The sequence below is a fragment of the Uranotaenia lowii genome, chromosome 2 (genome assembly GCF_029784155.1).
Source record: "Uranotaenia lowii strain MFRU-FL chromosome 2, ASM2978415v1, whole genome shotgun sequence".
Classification (NCBI taxonomy): domain Eukaryota; kingdom Metazoa; phylum Arthropoda; class Insecta; order Diptera; family Culicidae; genus Uranotaenia; species Uranotaenia lowii.
The window spans coordinates 83303699-83326117 of NC_073692.1; the positions used below are offsets into that span (position 1 = coordinate 83303699).

The 22419-nt window shown below is 36.0% G+C and overlaps 1 protein-coding gene across 1 annotated transcript; it reads left to right on the plus strand.

Annotated features, from left to right (window-relative positions):
• The first annotated feature begins 11721 nt into the window (after positions 1-11721).
• LOC129747593 (endocuticle structural glycoprotein ABD-4-like) lies at positions 11722-21245 on the plus strand. The gene is made up of 3 exons (XM_055741881.1): positions 11722-11917; positions 20426-20601; positions 20665-21245. The coding sequence occupies exons 1-3, from the start codon at positions 11906-11908 to the stop codon at positions 21008-21010; spliced, it is 534 nt and encodes a 177-aa protein (XP_055597856.1). The 5' UTR covers positions 11722-11905; the 3' UTR covers positions 21011-21245.
• Positions 21246-22419: the final 1174 nt, after the last annotated feature.

Genomic DNA, 22419 nt, shown 5'->3' on the forward strand with positions numbered 1-22419 from the left:
TTCATTTGCAAAATAAAACACGAAACGTTCATCGAAAACGCGACGTTTGATGGAAAGCTCGAGCTATAATCATCCAAACCAAAGGAGAAGTTCAAAGATAAACTAAGCATCAATAAAAAAAAACACACAAAAATCAATTCATTTCAGATGCGTTTTTACTGGTTCAATTTGTTTTCAAATGCATTCATCTCATCTCACATTCGACTAGCTACTTCAATCCTTACGTGCTTACGTCTGTCGGTCTTCCATGTTGTTCAATAAAGTTGTGGAGCCGGTTAAATCAATTGATCTAATTTTGTTTTGCGCCAAATGTAGATTGGCATCCTAACGTCAAGTTTGGCACACTTTCATTCGCTGGAAACGGGTTCAATGAGCTCTCATTTCGTAGTTTTGATTTTTGATTAAAAAGCCTCCGCGGAGATGTTATTAGTGACGTGACGTTCCATGCAAATCCAATTCATTTTACAATGAAAACCATCTTCAAGATGTGCTTAGCACCGTTCAAGTTCACTGTTGCCCTGCAGATCGATAAGGTCAATTGTATTGTTGAGTGTATAGTGCAGACCTTAGATCAGGTTAGGTATTGTATAGTCACGCGAATGGATGCACCAAAACACGATCGTTCGCTGTTCATATACCCAGATCTGGCAAATTGACGGCGAAGGTCGTCCCTGTTACGTATCAATCAGTATTGTACGGCTACACGATCAACCGGTAATTACCGGTACCTGTTTTCCCGCAGCCAGCACCCCTTTTTCGAGTCCGATCTGAAGAAGTACGACCGCTTCAAGGTGATGGGTTTAAACTCCCAATGCCACCAGCTCAGCAGCATCAGCTTCCATGCCCAAATGCCCATGCCGTTTGGGGAGCTTATTCCGATTCAAATTGAACGGCGAGCGTCCAAATGACTCCACGGTCTTAAAGATGATAGTTTTTGCAAGCTTGATAAAACAGAAGAATAACTGCAGATCCGTGGTACCCACGGCATTGCCTGGGATGTCGGAGTTAACGGGTACCATCAGATCGCAACAAGCGATCACCGGAAGTGCTGCATTCTAGGGGTTTCGGTAGTGTTTTGAAACCATATGGTGTCCGTTCTAAGCATAGTATTTTAGTTAGATTTTGTTATTTGATAAAGGTTTCTTAAAAATTTGTTTTTTAAATGTTTTTAAATAAATTATAATTTGAAGAGATTCAAAAACAACTGTGAATTAAGTTGATTATCAAATATATAAAATGCTGAAAAATAATATTTATTGAATATTATGAGGATTAAAAGGATTGCAAAAATCTTGAGTATCCTGATATCGGGTGAACAGAAGAAAACTTTAAAAAAATGGAAAAATTGATAAATAAGGTTTCTAGGATGATATGGTTCGCACTATCCAAGTAACACAGGTTAAAGTCAACTTGCATTAGAAAGTTTTGTTATGGTTTTATTGTGGTATTTTATATACTACTAGTTTTATTACTGTTTTATTATGATCACGAAAAATTCTTAGATTCTTGATTCAACTTTTTGTTTTCAGGTAGTGCTGAAAACGCAAATATAGTTTTAACGTTGTTTAAGTTGTTTAGAAAGAGTTCTGAATGCTCTATTATAACTTTAATAATACATAGAAATTCACTTCAATCTTTATTTTTGCATGTTTTATAAAAGCAAGCAGTGCTTGATTCTAAAACCGTAATAAAATTAGGTGACAGTTCTCGACCAAGATGTCAAAACATGACACGCTCAGACTAGATTGCACATATTTGAACTAAAATTCCCATTTTTACACATTTTTGATAAGTCATGTGTGATGTTTTTGAGTTAAATAAAAAAAAATATAATATTGTTTTGAAATACTCCAAATTAGTGATAAGACTATCACTACAATATGAGTATTGAGTGGAAAGGGACCAACTAGTAGGAGAAAAAAAATTGTTGCTTGACGCCATCGTTAATCCAAGATGGCGGCTTCCGCTTTCCTTTTCAAAGCTATAAATTACTGAAAATCTCATGAAACATCCACAATATGGGTATCTGGTTAAAGGGCTAAACGAATAGAAGTCGAATTAAGCGGTCCGACGACATCCCAAAATCCAAGATGGCGACATCCACTCAACTTCAAAATGCTGTAAATGACTGAAAATTGCGCGGAAGGAATATGGGAATTTGTTGAAAGGGCTCAACGCGTAGAAGTTGGATTTCGCAATCTGACCATCTTTTTTTTTCTTTTCAAACCTGTATATTACTGATAATCGCTTGAAACCTCCATAATATGAGTATAAGGTGAAAGGGCTAAACAAAAAAAGTCGAATTGGCGGCTTCTGTTTAATGCCGTATTTATTTTTACCCTAGTGGTCCACTAGTTATGCACTAATAGTGCAGTCAAAGCGATTTTTATATGAAGATGACAGCAGATAGTGCACAACTGGTTGGCCACCAGATGCAGACAAATACGTAATAAGTTTAAATGTAAATTACACTATCTGACGCCTTTTTTTCTTTCCAAAACCTATGATCAAATCTTTTAACTTATTTAACTCTGATTTTATTCAAAAGCGTTATTATATTCGGAAAACTATTCATGATGAAATACATTAAAGATTTACAAAATACACCAAAAATCAAATTATTTTGTGAATTTCGTAACAATTCAACAATTCTTTTTGTCTTGTTACTGGCTTAGTTTTGGTGATGAGTTCTGTAATGTTACATAGGAGGTACCATCAAGTCACCATTCACCGCCCAGGCACCATTTACCGCCCAAAATCACACTTTTGTTTGTATTTTGAAAAAGCTGGGATGTTTTCTCCAAAAATAAGACCTGTGTTCTGTGTCGGCATCATTGTTCGACCATTTCACAGAAAAAACTTCACTTAATTATGCTAACTATAGCCAGGAATAAAATGTTTGGTTTTTGGTTTCCGGTCAAATTGTTGAATTCGACGCCTGTTAGCGAACTAAGCATTACTGTACTCCTAGGGCAAAAAGGGTTTTTGTTTACTAGATAGTACCTATTTGACCTAAAATTGACTTGAAACGATAGGAGTGGAGTGCGCCCATCGTGTAGCGAATAGCGTGTAGCGAACGCGCCCATCGTGTATATGACGTCATATACACGATAATCTTGTACGTCTCAGTGGTCGAGTGGTTAGCGTGGTAAGACGGTAATCGCTGGTCCACTGATGGCATGGGTTCGATTCCCATCTCGGTACTGGGTGTTAAATGTTAATCTTAAGTTGTCCACGTCATTTATTCAGTCTGTAAAGCCTAAATCGGCCAAGACGGTGTATGTCTTTTTTTATTTTCGTAGAATAGATTTGCATCGGGAAATTTGCGATTTTTTCAATAGTTGTTGTTTTTTCAAGTGTTCAGTGATGGGCGGTAATCTATATATATAAAAAGCAATTATCTGTATGTTTGTTTGTTTGTTTGTTTGTTTGTCCTCTATAGACTCAGCCGTCTTAAGAGCTAGAGATCTGAAATTTGGCATGGATGCTCATTAGGACCAGGAATGATGAAAAATGTTTTTAGATTTTTGGACGACCCCTTCTGAAGGGGGTCGTCCATACAAGACAAATATTGTTTTCACGTTATTGACGTTATTTTCCGTCGGATTGTGATGAAAATTTGCACATGAGTGTTTTGAGAGACGAGAAATCGATTACAGTTATCAAATTTAGGGATAGGGGTCGGCAAAAGGGGTCGTCCATATCCACTGATTTATGTTTTTGCGATATTGGCGTTATTATACACCGGATTGTGATGAAAATTTGCACATGAGTGTTTTGTGAGACGAACAATCGATTACAGTTATCAAATTTAGGTTTGAGGTCGGCAAAAGGGGTCGTCCATATCCACTGATTAATGTTTTTGTGATATTGGCTTTGTTTTACATTGGATTGTGATGAAAATTTGCACATGAGTGTTTTGAGAGACAAGCAATCGATTACAGTTATCAAATTCAGGGATAGGGGTCGGCAAAAGGGGTCGTCCATATCCACTGATTAATGTTTTTGCGATATTGGCTTTACTTTACATTGGATTGTGATGAAAATTTGCACATGAGTGTTTTGAGAGACGAACAATCGATTACCGTTATCAAATTTAGGGTCAGGGATCGTCCATATTCACTGATTAATGTTTTTGCGATATTGGCGTTATTATACACCGGATTGTGATGAAAATTTGCACATGAGTGTTTTGAGAGACGAACAATCGATTACAGTTATCAAATTTAGGGTTTGAGGTCGGCAAAAGGGGTCGTCCATATGCACTGATTAATGTTTTTGCGATATTGGCTTTGTTTTACATTGGATTGTGATGAAAATTTGCACATGAGTGTTTTGAGAGACGAGCAATCGATTACAGTTATCAAATTTAGGGTCAGGGATCGTCCATATTCACTGATTAATGTTTTTGCGATATTGGCGTTATTATACATCGGATTGTGATGAAAATTTGCACATGAGTGTTTTGAAAGACGAGCAATCGATATCAAGTTTCGAATTGCGGATCAGAAGTCGGCTGAAGGAGTCGTCCATACCCAACTTTAATGTTTTTGCAATTTTGACGTTATTCTACATTGGATTGAGATGAAAATTTCCGCATAGGAGTTTTGAGGGACGCTCTTTTGCTTTCAGGTTTCAAATCTTGACTCAGGTGTCGGCAAAAGGGGTTATTATCTGTTCACTGCTTTTACGATATTCTCTTGATTGAGCATAGAATTGTAATGCAAATTTGCACATGGGAGTTTAACAGAAAAGATAATTTATTTCAGGTGTCAAGTTTTGAATCGTGGTCAAAAAAAGGCCGTCCATGTTAGTTGCTTACTGTTTTCGCGATATTGTCGTGATCATGCATCGGATTGAGATGAAAATGTTCAGATGAGGGTTATAAACTATGAGCATTTGACTCCAGGTAGCATGTTCCGTGTCAAGGGTCGGCGAAAGGGGCGTCTATATTCACTGATCACTGTTTTCAAGTTCCTGACGTTATTTTACATATAATTTTAATAGAAAAAATGGCACAAGGGAGTTTTGAGGAACGTATAATTGGTTTCAATTATCGAATTTCGGGCCATGGGAAAGAAAAAGAGGGTTTCATTGAAAGTTCAGTGTTTTGTGCTATAATTTTTTTTAATTGATACCAATTAAAGTGTGAAGGTCAAGCAAAAGAGTCGTGCACATAAACAAATAGCACATGTTTCTGCCATAATGTCTAGATTTTGCAACCGATCGAGAAGAAAACACTCTCACATAAATTTTAATAAAAAGCCAATCAACCGTTTAATTCGAATTTCAAGTAATAGTAATAGCACTGATCACACTGACATGACACTTAGAACAAAATTTCGTTCAAATTTTGTCTAAAAGCCTCCTACCGCCGACATTGCGCGGTAGCAATTCGAGCATAAAAATTTGGTACAATAGCATGGACTCCAACCTGTTCAGTCCGTTCGAGTAGTCTGAATTGATCGATATTTATCAAATGTCTGGCTTAATTTTCCAGCCGGGCTACAACATCGATCGAAGCGCCTCTGGTATCGACATTGCTCGTTAATTTTTCGAGCAGCCAAGAATGGAAATCGAGTGTCTAGTCAGTGTGGTCAGTGGTAACAGTAGCGACTTTAAACACTGTTGAATTTTTTCCCCATAACTGTCGAAAGAATGTTTCGAATTCATTTTCTAAACTCATTTTGACGTACCAATGATTTAAAGCGAAACGAAGTTCGTACGGGATCAGCTAGTTGGTGTATAAAAAAAGTGTGGGTTCCTAATGACCGGTCACGCACAATTTCTTTGTTTTTAACGCAAGTATTGTGTCAAATGAGTAAATTGTAAGAAGTATTTAGTTGGATTATGATAGAAAATGATGTTTTATCGCTGAAAGAAACCGGTTCCTTGAGGCTGCCTTGCCTTGCCGGGAATCGTCATTTTGTCAGTCAACGCACTTTGTTAAAATTTGTACAAAATTTGCGGGAAAAATTTCACAAAATGTATTCTCTCAAGATCCAAAATATGGTTTTGACAGCTCGCTACATGGAAAACACTAAAAAGAACAGTTTCCGTGTTGTTAGATAGTTTTTCCTTAAGAAAACATTATCGATACCCGAATAAGTCGAGTGGGCGGTAATAGGGCCAGTAGAACACCCCAAAATTTAGTTAATTATTTTGAAAAGCGTACAATTTTCGCATTCCACTAAATTTTGAGTTTTGAGATGAATTGCAAAAGAAAGCGCATAAAAATCTGCCGTCGTTTTTTTATTCTACATGTTTGAAGTTGAAAAACCGCTTAACTGGGCGGTAGATGGTGACATGATGGTAGTTGATGTTTTCTTCAAATTTAGCCAAAGTGGCTTAATTCGAAGTAGGTAAGTCATCGACTACTTCCAATCGTAGGTTCATTCAGTCATGAGGTTTTTAAATTCTCTTTTTGAATATTAGTCATTCATTGTTATTTTAATTCTAAGGAGTGTATTCGAAAAAAAATCAACACTTTGTTTTGTGATTTGTTATGTAAAATGATGAAATTTACAGCAAAGATACCTGGTAATGTAATGGTTACATATGTAAATTTTTGTGATGTTTTGACAAGTGGTTTTTGAATAAGCGTTCAATGAAGAAATTTTTCGACTTAAATTTTTGGGCAACTCGTGCGCCATCTATGGTGCAAACTATGAACGACCTTTTTTATCAAATCAAGGCTATCTTTGATTAAGTTTGTTGTTTCCTGAAGCTTGACTTTCAAAATAACTCAAAACTTTGATTTTGGTCGAAGTTATAACAAATTTAGGCGATTCTCCTTCGGCACAAAAACTACTATTTATCACTCCACCATTGTTTTTTTCCCTTATGGCACGAGTCCAGACCCAACATTAACAGACTATAAACTTTTTGGGACTTATTAAAAAGCTTTTCAGAGAAAACGGTCGAATTTGGAGGCAGTCTTCTTTGTATTTTTATCGTGTCAATCGTTATGAAAGACTGAGTTATTTGCAGTTTCCACAGATCGCCCCCTCAAGTACTAGACATTAAATTTTTCAATTTTTCCATCTTGTTCATCTCCGGAATATACAGGCGAGACTTCACAGCCAAAAGTTTCTAATTGGAAACCTTCCGTTTTGCGCAAGATTTGACCACCGTATTTTATTTATTTTATCGGTGGACTGCTTTTTTACCTTGTAGGGATGAAGTCAGAACTATTTATAAGCCAGCTAGACGAACGAATCAGAAAAATTTGTCTTTTAATCACTTAATCTATTCATATTTGGGATTGAGCTTAAAAAAACCTTCTACATTTCTCTCACTTCATGGAATCAATCATCTTCACTTTAATTCAAATTTCATCTCACTTTTGGGTCTTTTAGAACTTTTTAAACGTTTTACCATGTGAACTTTGGTCGAATAGTTGATTTCCAGTGGTTTTTGGTTCTCCCATTGGGACTTTTCTGGATTTTTCTCGATCCTGTCCTAAAAATTTTGTCAATGAGTTTCAGTTTTGGACGCTATGGAAAAAACCACTTGACAGATGAAAGCTATTTTCGAGAAAAGTTAAAGCTTACTTTCGAACAAAAAGGTATGAGGCAAAAACTCGCAAAACCTGAAATTTGCACTAAACAGGGAAAATGGCGGTACTTGTTCCCATTTTCTTGTTTCCATCATATCTTTTTGAATTAATTTACAAACCGCTGCCTTTTGCAGTTTCTGACAGCATGTAGTTTATACGCTCCGAAAACTAGAACGATACGTGATCACGTTGATGAATTAAATAGAAGCACGGGGTGGCAAAAATAGAAATATTTTTAAAGTTCAAGTCCTTTATTGGAGGAAATTTGATCTTTTATTCAGGGGGCCTATCTTTGGGAAAGAAATTCAAACAAAATCCCAAGAAAGAATGTCGATTTACTTTTTGGGACATTTTAGATCTTATTTTACAGTTTAAAAGTTCAAGAAGAAGAGAATTCTATAGCTTTGTCTCAATCCTAAAATCATTGCATACTTAAAAGCCTTATTTAATAAATTTAGGATAAAAACATTTTTTGGATTTGTACTAGTTATTGGAAAAATATTAGTGTTAGGATTCGAGCAGTTTATCTCTCAAGAAAACACTGACATCCCTAGTATTGTTTACCATAATTATACCCACACAACCACATACACACTGTACAGATCAACGCCAGCTGTCATGTATAGAAAGTAAGAATGATTTCAATAAAGTTAGTTAGGACGCAATCGTTACTCAGTAAGGTTCGTTTCCAAGTAATAAAGTTTCGTTTCCAATTACCGGTGTGTTTTATCTGAGCCCCTCGAAAAGTGTTCACAACCAAGTTTGGTTGTCGCCTCAGCTGAGTTAGCCCGCCATCTAGTACGGAAGTTTAAAGTTAAAACCGTTGCACGTTGTAAACCTGGAACGTAAGGAATTACACAACGTCGGGGTCCAACAATTAGTATATAATATACTTTTTTGAACGCTGAAAATGGCTGTTCCATTTAGGTCCTACTTATAATTCAGTTTACTCTTCCAAACGCATACCAAATTTAACAAATGTTATACGGGTAAAACCATTTTAAATGTATTTTATCCATCGGTTTTCTTTATTAAGGAATAATACGAATATTTTTTTGGTTTTTTATTATAGGCATTTGAAAAAACAACGTCAATTGTTACTTCAAAAATTTGTAATTCATGATTTTCAAGTTACTTGATCCTTTGAAACTAAGTATACCGTGCACAATAATCGCTTTTTCAAGGTTTTATAAGTCAAACATTGTTGTCAGCCGAGAATGAGCTTTTTTAGATTGCTGCATATTGCGCTAAAAAATTATGAGCACGAAGATTACCATAAAACTTTTCACAAACATGAAGTTACTGAAAAAGAACTGAATACAAGTCCAGAGCTTGAATGTTATACCAAGAACAACTTTGAAATATTGATTTTGACAAGGTTATTTTTTCAAAAAAAGTTGTATTGGAAAAACGTTCCAGCTTTCCATATAGCATCTTCAAGCAAACGTATGATTAATTCACTAGCTGGTATATTATCGCATAACTATCTCCAACTTAATTCTGGACTTAATAAAGGCCGAGGCTGCCTAGCGAGTAGGCTGGCGTGAGTCTGGTTTGGTACGCTAGGCGTACTGAATTCGATTACAGGTATCGGCAGAAAACTTTTAGGTCCGAATCACATAAATGGCCAACAGGTAAGATGTGCTTCCTTGAAATTCTCATATATAAGAATGTTCAATCAGTTTCCCAGTCCAGGTAAATATACATGAATGCCGGAATTCATATAGTAAACTAGCCCACCATCCCACAAGCAGTACATTTTCTCCATAACAGTTCATATGAAACCATGGGGTCCAGGTGAAGTGTAAGCTGCATTGGAGATTTGTCGAACTAATTAACCTAAATAATGCATGTAAGCACATAATTAGGCAGAAACTGCGGTGAATCTGTGCACCCATGGTATAGAACCAATATACATAAGTACTGCACCCAGCTAAATTTTCAGCTCCAATGGTGGTCACTAGTCCTTCGAAGTTTTCGAGCTAAAACTATGGTTGGTGCAAGATAAACTAAGAGTAAACATTTATTTCTAGCTGTCTTGTGTGAGGAACAAAAAGGTATAACCATTTCATGTTTGCAAATTTGCAACAATTAATATTTTGGCTAAATACTCGGAATATGTGAGAAAAATATTTTTTCATTATTTTTCCCTTCATGTGCTCATCATTGCGCACTATTGAGAATTTTTTTCAAGAAAAAATAAATAATCATGGAATGAAGGGTTAACACTAACACATATTAATAAATCTTACAATCGTCGATTTGCTTGAAAAAATGGACTATAGAAATTTTTTTTTATATTTTTCTACATCTGCCTTCAATGAGAAATGACACAACAACAATGATGTTGAGATATAGAAAAACTAAATTTGACGATTGTGATACAAATTTTGTTGATAACAATAATATCGATGGAGTTTTAGTCAACTTGCTACTAACTCTTTACTTACTGCAGTAGGCGTTTAAAACCTCAAGGTATTTTGAAAGAACAATCAGTTCAAAAATAATTAAAATTGCATGGAAAAAGTTTTCAAAGCTCCTTCAGTTTACGGTACATATGGAGCCTTCATATCGATAATTGAAATAGAGTTTTATTTGAAGTTGTAAAATATCCGAATATTCCTTTTTTAAGTAGATTGAAGTACACTTTAAAGCCATCATCCAATTTATGATATTTATTTTTTAAATTTCGATTCACCCTTTAAAAATTCAGGAATGTTAAATTTCGGTTTTTTTTTTTACTTTAGATTTTTTTCAAGTTACCTGGGTTGTACTCCATTCACCCGAAAACCATTGCCCAGAATAAAAAATCCCCAGAATTTCAATCGCCAGAAAGAATCAATCCCCAGATATTTTTTTCCCCAGACGGAAGCGGCGGCCCCATTACATTGGTCTAGGTCTGCCGGGGCGTCCTAGGTCTGCGTGAAAGCTAGGGGTGTTCCCTTAGCCCCGTCCGCCATGCAACAGCGTGAAGGACAAAACGTCTTTCAAGTTCAAACGCGCAGCGTGAGGAGTCGGATACCAAAACGGTTTTTAAAGTAGCATGGTAAGCATTGAATCAATTAAAGTACCCAAACCATAAACAAAGCACAATATTTATTCTAAAATAAATTTAGTTGGAAAATTTCAAAGTTGTAGTCATTTAAATCATTTCGAAAAAATTAATTTCGAATTATATGAAATTTACAAGAGTTCATTAGAAAAAAAATAAAAATACTAGAGGAAAAAATCTGGGAATTGTGCCATTCTGGAAAATGTTCCATTCTGGGAAAAAAACTTCTGGGAAATGGTCAGTTCTGGGGAAAAAATTTCTGGTAAATGGTGCATTCTGGGGAATTTTTTTTCTGGGAAATGGTTCATACTGGGGTTTGATTTCGGGTATTTGTCATTCTGGGAAAAATTCATTCTGGGCAATGGTTTTCGGGTAAATGGGATACAATCGTTATCTGAATGAAATCCCTGTGAGGTTTGGAAAACATTTTCCAGGGTGATCATCACAGAAACAAAACGGATAATTGCTACCTGGGCTTGTTAATCTTGCTGGAAAACAATCTCGCTAAACTGAATGGAAGTCTTCAGAAACATAATTTGCAACTGTTACCGGGCTGATTAACGATTAAAAACGAGATTCGATCATCATAACCACCATCAACAAGTGACGAGTTGATACAACTAACACATAATACACATAATGACACAGTCTCAGATGTTAAATGTACCGCCGAAGGAAGGAAATCGCTATCAAGAGGCTGGTCAAGCGCAAGCGCGGGAGGTATGTAGATGGTTATTAGTTAGAGGAGCAGACCCCCAAAGCTTCTATCCGAAGAAAACACAAACGCCAAAGAACCGGCTCGATCCAAAAGTCCACTTGCCGGGAAATGCTGTTGCTCGTTCATGTATTTCCCCCAGCTAGGCTGCCAGTCAGAAGAGAGGGAAAGGAAACCTATAGCGTAAGATCACTTTGCGTCGAAGCAATGCGATTGGTGCTACCTAATATGTATGTATTTTGCTAGGCCAAACGACTGGCTCATTTTAAGATGCTGGAAAACATCCGAGCATCGTTCGTCGTCGTGCTCGGAGCTGGAAAAACAAAACCAAAAACTGCATCAGATTTAGTCGTACGCTATATAAAGACCCATCATTGGGGATCTCGGGTGGCAGTCTAGATCTTACTTTCTTTCCCAGAGCATAGTTGCGAGCACGTGTTCAGTTCAGTGTCCTCGTGTTGCTTAAGATTTGTTTTGATCGCCAAAGTTGGGGGTAGCCTAGAGTTGTTCCGATAAAAATCAGTAGAAAAAAGTGCGTGTGAGCCAGAGTACCAGTCAGTGACCTTAACATCTGCAGAAGATGAAGTTTCTGGTAAGTGCAGTTACCCAAGGGATCCAGTTTCTTGAGTCACAAAGTTCAGAGGGTTCACATAATTTATTTTGCTGCCTTTTTGCAAAATTAAGTGAATGAACTTTAACGCGGCCAAGTGACCCAAATAAAAGTAATAACAAAGGTGCTGCTTTCTTGTGTAGAAGCGTTAAAACGAGTGTTGCGAAGCCATCGATAAATCATAGTCGAGTCGCGCGGGTCATAAAAGATGTCAATTTAGCGGCAGCTGGACGGAGCCAGGTAAAGGAACATGGTGCCACCAAGTGATCTCAATTGCATCTCCCATTCATCGGAGTGCCTTAGTAATATTGGCTGCTGTTGCTGTTAATGGAATGGGTTTGGTTCGGGCTGGGTTGGGTCGCCCCCAATGAATGGAAACACACTCTGCACTCCTCTCGTGATTCACAGTTTGGCAACATGAGGATATTGCCACCCCAACGTCAACAAGCGGCCCACGATTACCTAACATTTAGGTACGGACCGAGAGCAATCGACTAGCAGATGACTTTTAGTCGAGAGAATTGCTCAGAAATATCAAATGTCTTCTATACCTTTAAGTGGTTGATAGTTATTGCTTGGGTTAGGTTTGCGGGGGTGCATGCACAATATTTCCGAGCCGCATACGGGTTTCATCTTTCCGCAGGCCTGAAAAGATACCTGTTTGTGCTCTGATCTATAGGTCTCTTGAGAGAAGTGACACGAGACTTTCAGAACACGGCAGGCATGATCGTCGTCGTTGGTTTTAATGATGATTGTCTGTGGTAAATAGGGCATAAAGCGATTGGAACTCCCTCCAACTACATAGAATATGCTATGTTACAAAACTGTTACCTAGTGACCATCTTGGAAAGAAGCTTTCGATTGGAACCAGATCGAGATGAAAGGGAAATTATGACGATACAAGGTTTTAGATCTGGACGATTTATGATTTTCCTTTTCAATTATGATACGCTTTTCCCAGTATGATGGATTGGCTTTATGATATCACCTCCAAAGTTCATATTGCCTTTATTATTCTATACCATCACCGTTGGTGTTAAAATACTTCCCGAACAATCAACAAATTTAAAAAATTCCAACGAAATTGCATAGAGGCCCCTCCCCACTTCCTATGCACTCATTGGAAAAAGGGTGGTGTCTCAAATAATAATTGAATCGTTTCTCGAGACCATATCCTTTCCCATGTGAAAATTGATTCCTTTTCTTAGATAAGTTCTCGAGTTGTGAAAAAAACCTGTTTAGGAGCCTCTATCCCTAATGGAAGAATGAATGGGTTTCGAATAGTCATATAATCATATCTCGTATCACATGCTAGAATAGTTTTCAAAATATGTAGGAAAATGTGAAGGAACTCCTTCCTCATCCTATCATTCCACTGGAAGGGGGAGGGATACCAAAGATTCATGGAAATATTTATCGCACCCCAATACCCTTCCATGCCATATCTGGTTCAATTTGTTCAATTGGTTCGGCAGTAGAGTGCCCCAAATGACCCGACTTTTAAAAAAGTTATGCGCTGCAGGCTAAAATCAATGCTATGCCTAGTACAAGATCTCATGCCAAATTTGGACCAAATCAAATCACGGGAAGGGGTCACTCAACGAGCCTGAAGTTTGTTTGGGATTTTGAGCCATTTTGCTCGGGAGAAATGTGAAAAACCAGTTGTTCATCAATAACTTTATTTCCTTCGGCCGATTTCTTTTGAATACGATTTTTCTTAGAGCCCAAATTATGACAAATATTCCATCTGAAAACTTCATTTTGATTAGAGTCAAGACAAAGAAGTTATTAGGTTTTTTTAAGGGTAGTATTCGTATCTGTTAATGAGGCGTCAATACGTTCGACCGCCTCGACCCATTAACATCGATGAATGAAAATAAATTAGCCTGTTTTTGAAACCTAATAGAGTTTTTAATTTTATTTCTTATCGAAATGCAGTCTTCGGATGAAATATTTGTCAAAGTTTAGGCTTTAAGAAAAACTATATTCATAAGAAATCGACCAAAGGGAACTAAAGTTATCGATGAAAGATTGATTTTTCATGTTTCTCCCAAACAAATTGTCTCAAAATCCCATACAAACTTTAGGCTCGTTGAGCGACCCTTTCCCGTGATCCCATTTGGCCTAAATTAGGCATGAGATCTTGTACTAGACCTGTGATCAATTTTAGCCTGCAGCGCATAACATTTCACAGGTATTGAATTTCCCATACAAATTTGGGACAGTCTATTCGGCAGTTCTACAAAAGTTTTATGGAAACCCCTCCTTCCCTCTTCCGATCTCTCTACTGAAAGGAGGGAGGGGTGCAAAAAAATTAAAGAAACATTTCTTGCACCCTTATACCATCCATGTCAAATTTGGTTCAATTTGCTTGAATGGTTTTCGAGTTATGTAAGAAATTGTAAGAGAGCACCCCATTCTATTTTCGCTACAGGAAAAAAGAGGGGTCTAAAAAAATATTTGAAATATTTCTCGTACTCAAGTAGCCTCCTATGCCAAATTTAGTACCATTTGCTTGATTGGTTTTCGAGTTTTGCAAACATTAGTCTTTTGTTTGGGACCCTTCCTGTGAGGGGGAGGGGTCTCAAATCATATTAGGAGCCTCCCCTGGCGTCCAATACCCCCACATGTCTAGTTTCACGCAAATCGATTCAGTAGATTCGGAGTCAATAGGGTACAGACAGACAGAAATTCACAGACTAGCTGACCCGGTGTGCTTTGCTACACACGCCTTCCAAAAACAAATGAAATTTGTTTAAATAATTGACGTTTGGTTTTATTTCTTGTGTAGTATATCAAACTAAATTTCAACATAATTTTGAAGCAAAGAAAGCTGCAACTGGAGTTTCGAATTTCAGTACAAAAATGATTTGATAATATTTTCTTAAAATTGATTTCTAAATTTGTTTTTCAAGATTTCCTTTTGAAAACCTCAAGGTTTGAGCCGTTTCAAATAAAAAATTACAAAAAAGGGTAACAGTTTTAAAGTTTCTTTTGCTTCGTTTTTTTTATTTTAATCTTCATTTCAATTCAGATATAAACCGGGAAAAGAGTAAACGGATTTTAACATAGTTGAACTTTCATAAATTTTGCAAAAATGTTGACAGAAAGATTTTTTTGTACTAAATCATAGATGCGTAGCATAGTGTTAAGGCTTTGAAATAAATTTAATATGTGTTCCTGTTTGTTTTAGCAAATTTCATTGATATATCTGCAGATTTTCTACAGTATAATCTGATGTTTGATACTCCACTTTTACTGAATGTTGAACCTACATTAAAAAAAAAACCATTTAAAAATTTTGAATATCCACTTCAGATTCAACACACGGGATACCCCTTTCTGACCTTTCTCACATAATACTGAATCATTTTGGAGAGGAAATTCCTAAAAGGTAGATGTTTCATGGCATAAAGGCGCGTTTGAACATGTTCCACCGTGTGAAATGACATGACTTAAGATTATTTGCAATACTTTCAGGTCATATTAAAAAAAAATTTAAAAAAAATCTGCTTCCATTAAGTACTATGTTTTCGATCTATATCTGTCGAAAACATCTTATCCTTTTTTCTGTTATCGATATTAATCAGAACTTACTTTCTAGGCGTATTGGATTATACAATTGAATGTAAATCTTCCCATTTTTTTTTTTTTCGAGGATGCCAAAATGTTAATTACGTCAAATACATTGAAAAGTACGTTTCTAACAACACTTCTTTTTCTCATTTTTTGTGGTCATGAACTAAAAAAATAAAAAAATATATCCTTGTGCGCAAAGTATAGCTTCTAAATTCAACTTTTTTGGACACTAAATGAAATTTTTGGCATTTCGCTGATCTTCAATCTTTTTCCTGAAGCATATTTTTTCGGATTGCTTTCTAAGACTTTGAATAACGGAAAACATAATTGCGTTACGTTAGAGCAAGTTCACTGGTGTTTGGGGACAGTGGTAGAAATTTTGACACTTGTAGCACATTTTGAAAATTTTACCATGCAAAAATGTTTTCAAGATCTTGGGGCATTATATTTTTTACAACACTGTTTCTATTTCAGCCGTATGTGATAGAAATAATGCTATTTTTGCATCACAGCATGCTAGAATACAACACGTGTTGTAAAAATTCTTGAAGGGCAAGGATTACGAATTTTTTTTTGCATGGTAAAGTGTCTAAATTTCTATCACTTTGTCCCAACACCAATTAACTTGCTCTTATGTAGGAATCCGGCTAGTTTAGTTAAATCGAGAGGCTACGGTTTTCAACAATTCCAATCATGTCAGGTTAACCCGAAACATTCAATTTTATAGAAGCAAAACTAAACTTGAAGCACTGATCATACTGACAGGACACTTAGAACAAAAATTCGATCATTTTCTGGCTAATTTTTTTCGTCACATTTAGTAGGTTCGCAATACCGACGGTAGGTGGCGAAACTACCATTTTTCCGATACAAATGCCCTGTAAGAAAAATGGACTTGTTTAGCCCGATTTTTTCGCAGAAATTGCCAGTTTTTATTTTAAAGTTGGGTGACATTTCCTAACTGGGATAGCATTTCTTCAAATCGATCGATGCACACTCTGGAATCGATATTGCGTACTGTTGGAAAAATTATCCAGAAAACGAAATCGAGAGTCCAGTCAGTATGGTCAGTGATGAAGCGTCTTTCATTAAAGCGGCATCCTACAATTAATTAATTAATTAATTAATTAATTAATTAATTAATTAATTAATTATGTACGATGTTTATCGAACTATATATTTTGTTTAAATCGGTTGGAAACAAGAGAGATATAGGCCGTTATGTTTTGAAACATGACATTTTCCAACTCAATAATGTTCCAAATGGATTGTTCGACCATTCTATTACATGACCTGCAACTTTTCGTGAAAAAATTGAGGTTTCTACGCGATTATTTAAATATACACAGCAAAAAATTTCTAAAAGTATACGCAGTCTAAAACACGGGTGATCTATTTTTTCAGCAGTGTAATCCAAATAAGATGTAATTTTAAACTCTTTTTGATCTATTTTTGGTTCGTTGGTATAAAATTAATTTATATGATGTAAGTTTACATGCCGTGATCTAAAATTTATTCCTTAATATAAAATTACATTGAAAACAATGTAAAACATGGCAGATCAATTGTTTTCATTTTTTTCGTGGCATAAAAACCTGACTCGAGATGGTGATTTATTTTGCACGTAGCCAAAATTTCTCTTTCGCAGTTGAATAGTTGGACAAAAAAGTGGTAAGTTAGATAAATATATTAAAAAAAAAGTGAAACTAAAAATTCTTTTCCGATTGCAGGAATGATAGATTATTGCAGTTACAAATTTTTTGGTGTTAAGAATATTCCGGCTACTACGTTCTTCTGGTAATGTTCGAGGATTAACTGCGATGATGAAATGCAAAACATCGCCGTACTGCGAATCATCGGATACAACAACAATTCCAGCCTGACGCTGCCCGTAATGAGGGGTCATATTCTTGTGCATATTGTATCGGAAATATTAGTGGAATAAAATGACTCATGTGACGTATTTATTTATAGACAACACAAAAAATCCTAATATTTAACAAATATTTCTAATATTTACGGTAATAAATTTTTAAATTTACATCCCTGTATATTTTTACACGACGATTCATGTCATCCGATTACGTGCATTTTTTTCGATTTAAATTTACACGCCTCAAAAATTACATTCTCGAAAAAAATACATCGCAGTAGAAATTTAGATCAAAATCGATGTTCCGTTTTCGTGCATTGTTTTCGATCTAAAATTACACGATTTTTACTACACAGAAAAAAAATCTGAATTCTTAACAACACTGAAATTGAAAACCTGTATCATAACGTGACGTGGAACGCGATTTATTGATGTAAATTTACAAATAAAAAAAAGTTGAATTCTTAACAGCACTGAATTCGTATGACACAAATATTACTTGACACGGAACGCTATTATTTGATGTAAATTTACATCACATATGATGTAAATAAAAAGAAGCATCACATACGACGGAATTTTCAGTGCGAATCAAATATTACGCGTCTTAATATTTTACATGTCTTTCAAATTTTACACGTCTGTTGAAGTTTATAGACGTGTAATATTCAACTCGCACTGAAAATTCCATCATATGTGATGCTTCTTTTTTGTTCCATCATATGTGATGTAATTTTACAACTTTTTTTTTTGGCCACACAAAATAATCAACAACACTGAATTGGAAATTTCTGTAAATTACACGACATGAAATATTACAATACACTGAACGTGATAATGTCATGTAAAATTATAAACTGTGAAGAACAGGACCAAACAAATGTGAGAAAAACTGTTAAGTCAAGTCGTGCGCCAAAGTATTTTCCGCGCGCGCGAGTAAGGCCGATGACATAGTGAGAGCGATGCGATGCGAATTGGCGAACGCGACCAATGCGAACTCGAGCGGCGGAACAAATTGACATCTGCTTCGCCGCGTTGAGTATGTCAGGTTTAAGCGATTCGCATACATTTTCCTCAAATGTGGTTCGCCGCATTGAATCGCATTCGCCGGTTCGCATCGCATCGCACTCACTATGTCATCGGCCTAAGTTAATCGGTTTTGATGGTTCCCGGAGATCTTCGAGAAGCAGGGATGCGGTTCAGGAAGCGGATCCACGTTGCTCAACTTTGGATCCGGTACGTCGGGGAAGAAAATAAAAGTAATAAAACTTATGTGTGAGATAAACAAAATATTGTCTCCTAATAAAATGAATTATATTAATTTTTGAAGGATTTCAATTTTTACTAAGAGACGAGAAAATTCCAGTATTGAATCATATTAACGATAAATAAAACAAAACAAAAATCCAATTGGAATGTTTTTCTTCCAATATTGAGTGATTTTATAATTTACATCATTTTTATTTTACACGTTGCTAAATTTTACATCATTTTTTATTTTACACGTTGTGAAATTTTACTGGCGTGTAATTTCCAACTGGCACTGAATACTCCGTCATATATGATGCTTCTTTTTATTTACATCATATGTGATGTAATTTTACAGATTTTTTTGGTAGTGTGTAGCTGTGTAGCATTGAAGCCGAGAAAATAGCTCATTTTGTATGACTGTAAATCTACTTTATAAAATTGTCGTGTAACGGTGTCGCACTACTCATCCGAAATGTCCTAACCGATTCTAATAAAATTATTTTCAGAATATTTTGTAGGCATGAGAATTCGGTTTTATTACAAAAAAATACACAAAGTCACATCAATTCCTTTAGGAGGTTTTGTTTGTGACTTCTAGATGTGATCAGGGAAGCAAATCGAGCAGATCTTATAATGATAACTGGTTTATCACTTGATTAACACTTATCGATAAATATGAGAACGCGATGACTCCTCATCCCTTTCCAATGACGATCAAGACAACTCGTCCGAAATTATTCTCTCTCAGGCAGTTCTAGATCTGAGAATATTCTCCGACAAAACTGGAAGCGATCAAGCGCACAGAAAGTGCTTTTTTCTAGCGGTAAATGTCCATTCTGACACTCCGCGCCCTTAACTCCATGCAAAATAGTGAGAAACATTCTCTCGTCCGGGAGTGAGAACTTATCCTTAACGTTACACGAGACGAAGAATTTGAATCGGAATGCACAACTTATCGAGAGCAAAATTGAAGTTGATAAGCGCTAATATAGTGTTCATTCGGATGAAAATCTTTTTCACGGGTGTTTTGATCGGCTAATTTTATCGGAGGATAACAATTTTTGGATTCCCTGGATTTTCTTTTAATAAATTTTCATGACCTTTGATTTCAAGTGACAAAAAAATTATCATTTTCAATCATCGGAAAAAAAGCTCTAAGCATTGATAAATCATCTTGATCTATAATGTACGCAGTGTTACATGATGGACACATTGTTCCTCAAAATTCACCTTCATTGGAGTTTTGCTTTTTCACTACATATAACCTTATACTTTAACTTGTTGACTAGTGGTTTGCCTAATGGTAACGTGTCAAAGAGGTAACTCAGAGGACACGAGTTCGATTCCTGGTCGAGGTGATTTTTTTTTCATTGACGATTTTCAGCTTTGGAATACGTTTTTAAAATGCATTTTTGAACTTTACAGATTTAGTGACTGAACACGATCATGTGATACAACTCACTTATTATATTGAGTGTATAATATAAACAATACAATTAAATAAGCGTTTTCCTTGAGGTGGCCGTTACGCCCTTATCTCCCCTACTTTTAGCTATTGCCTGAGTTAATATCAAATGCAATGATTCTATGTCACACATTTACTTTAAAAAGAAAGAGCAGGTATTACTCTCAATGTTTTTAAAAAATCAGTTTGAATTTTGATTCAATTAAGTCTGCCTTCTTTAGAGATGAATTAAGTTGGTTTATTAGTACCATACCTATTATGCTTCATCAATCACACATGTTTGCTATTAATATTTAAATCAGTATTTTATGCTTTATTCCAGATTTTTTCAGCATTGGTGGTAATAGCCAGTGCTCGTCCCCAGCACAGCAACAACAATAATTACAATCAGCAGCAACAAAACCACGAGAAACACCTTGGTCCACAAGAAACCACCACATGGATTCCGATTTTGAAGTACAACAAAGAACAAGGCGAGGATGGAAGCTACAAACATGAGTAGGTTCCTTACTTCAATAAAAATATGTTTTATCCATCTAAAAATTATAACATTCTCAACAGATACCAAACCGGAAACAATATTGTTCACGAGGAATCCGGATATCTGAAGGACTTTTCCGAAGCGCACCCCAACGGCATTCTGGTCCAGCAGGGAGCCTACTCGTACGAAGCCCCCGATGGGCAGATTATCCACGTGCAATACACGGCCGATGAGCGTGGCTTCCGAGTAGTTAGCGATCACCTTCCAACGGAACCTCCAATACCGGTCGGAATCCAGAAGGGGCTGGAGGAGATCTATGCCGGCATCAAACGTCGGGAGCAGGAACTGAAGTCCAATCCCAAGTATGCGGAAACGGCTGCCCAGAGAGCGGAACTCGATTACCACGGCCAGTATTATCAGCAGTAGGTTCGAAACTGCTGAGCTGAATCGGTTAGCGCGCTAAGATTCCATTCCGTTTATTTATAATAGCTGTAGTACAGTGTAACATAGCGAAACTTCTGAGCTTACCAATAGCTTCTAACCGCTGGGTTTCACAACCGGCATATTACCGTTGAAAAGATTTGCATATACAAGACTGTGATTTCCTACTCTTTTGGTTAGTAAATGCGTCGTTTTACTAATCGCAAATTAATATATTTTGAAAAAAAAATTAGGTATTGAGTTTTGATAAAATTTGTGTGTCTTGACAGTTTTCCTACTTAGGGGCCGTTCACATACCACGTGGACAACTTAGGGGGGGGGGGGGGGGGAGGAGGGTATGGAAATGTCCACGCTTGTACACGGAGAGGGGGTAGGGTCATGTCCACGTGGACATACTTACTTTAAAAATATTTTCTAAAGGACAATAAATATTAAGATGTTTAATTCAAAATCTAAAAATCACAAAGCTTACCAGTTTAAGTTTAAACAATTAGTAGCTACTTGAAAGCAAGTGATTAATATGATAGTTTAGAAATTTAAAATTTTTAAAAATTCTTTTCTTTTCAAAATTAGCCATTTCTATAACAAAAGGCAAAATGTGGTGTTTTCTAACTGTCAAATTATAGGTATTTAAAAAAACTATTTCAAATCTGTTCACGTGGACATCTGGGAAGGGGTTTGCCAAATGTCCACGCTTGTCCACGGGGAGAAGGAGGGGGTCAAAAATTTCATTTTTCTGTTCACGTATTATCTGAACGGCCCATTATGTTAATCCATAACCTTATGAATAAACTTTTTAAGCACCTTTCTCAGTTACTAACTTACTAAAGAACCTTAAAGCTAGCATCGATAACATAAGAACAAAATTCACATTTATCTGAGGTGCCTTGTGTTGTGACTTGTGATCCACAATATCTTTTTTACTTTTTAAGTCCCCCCGAAGGTATGCAAACCACATTTTTCCGCGGAGAAGTACGTCCTAAGGCAACATAAAAAAAATGACAAAAATGACCAAAATGACAAAAATGACCAAAATGACAAAGATGACAAAAATGCTAAAATGACAAAAATGACAAAAATGACAAAAATGACAAAAATGACAAAAATGACAAATATGACAAAAATGACAAAAATGACAAAAATGACAAAATGACAAAAATGACAAAAATGACAAAAATGACAAAAATGACAAAAATGACAAAAATGACAAAAATGACAAAAATGACAAAAATGACAAAAATGACAAAAATGACAAAAATGACAAAATTGACAAAAATGACAAAAATGACAAAAATGACAAAAATGACAAAAATGACAAAAATGACAAAAATGACAAAAATGACAAAAATGACAAAAATGACAAAAATGACAAAAATGACAAAAATGACAAAAAT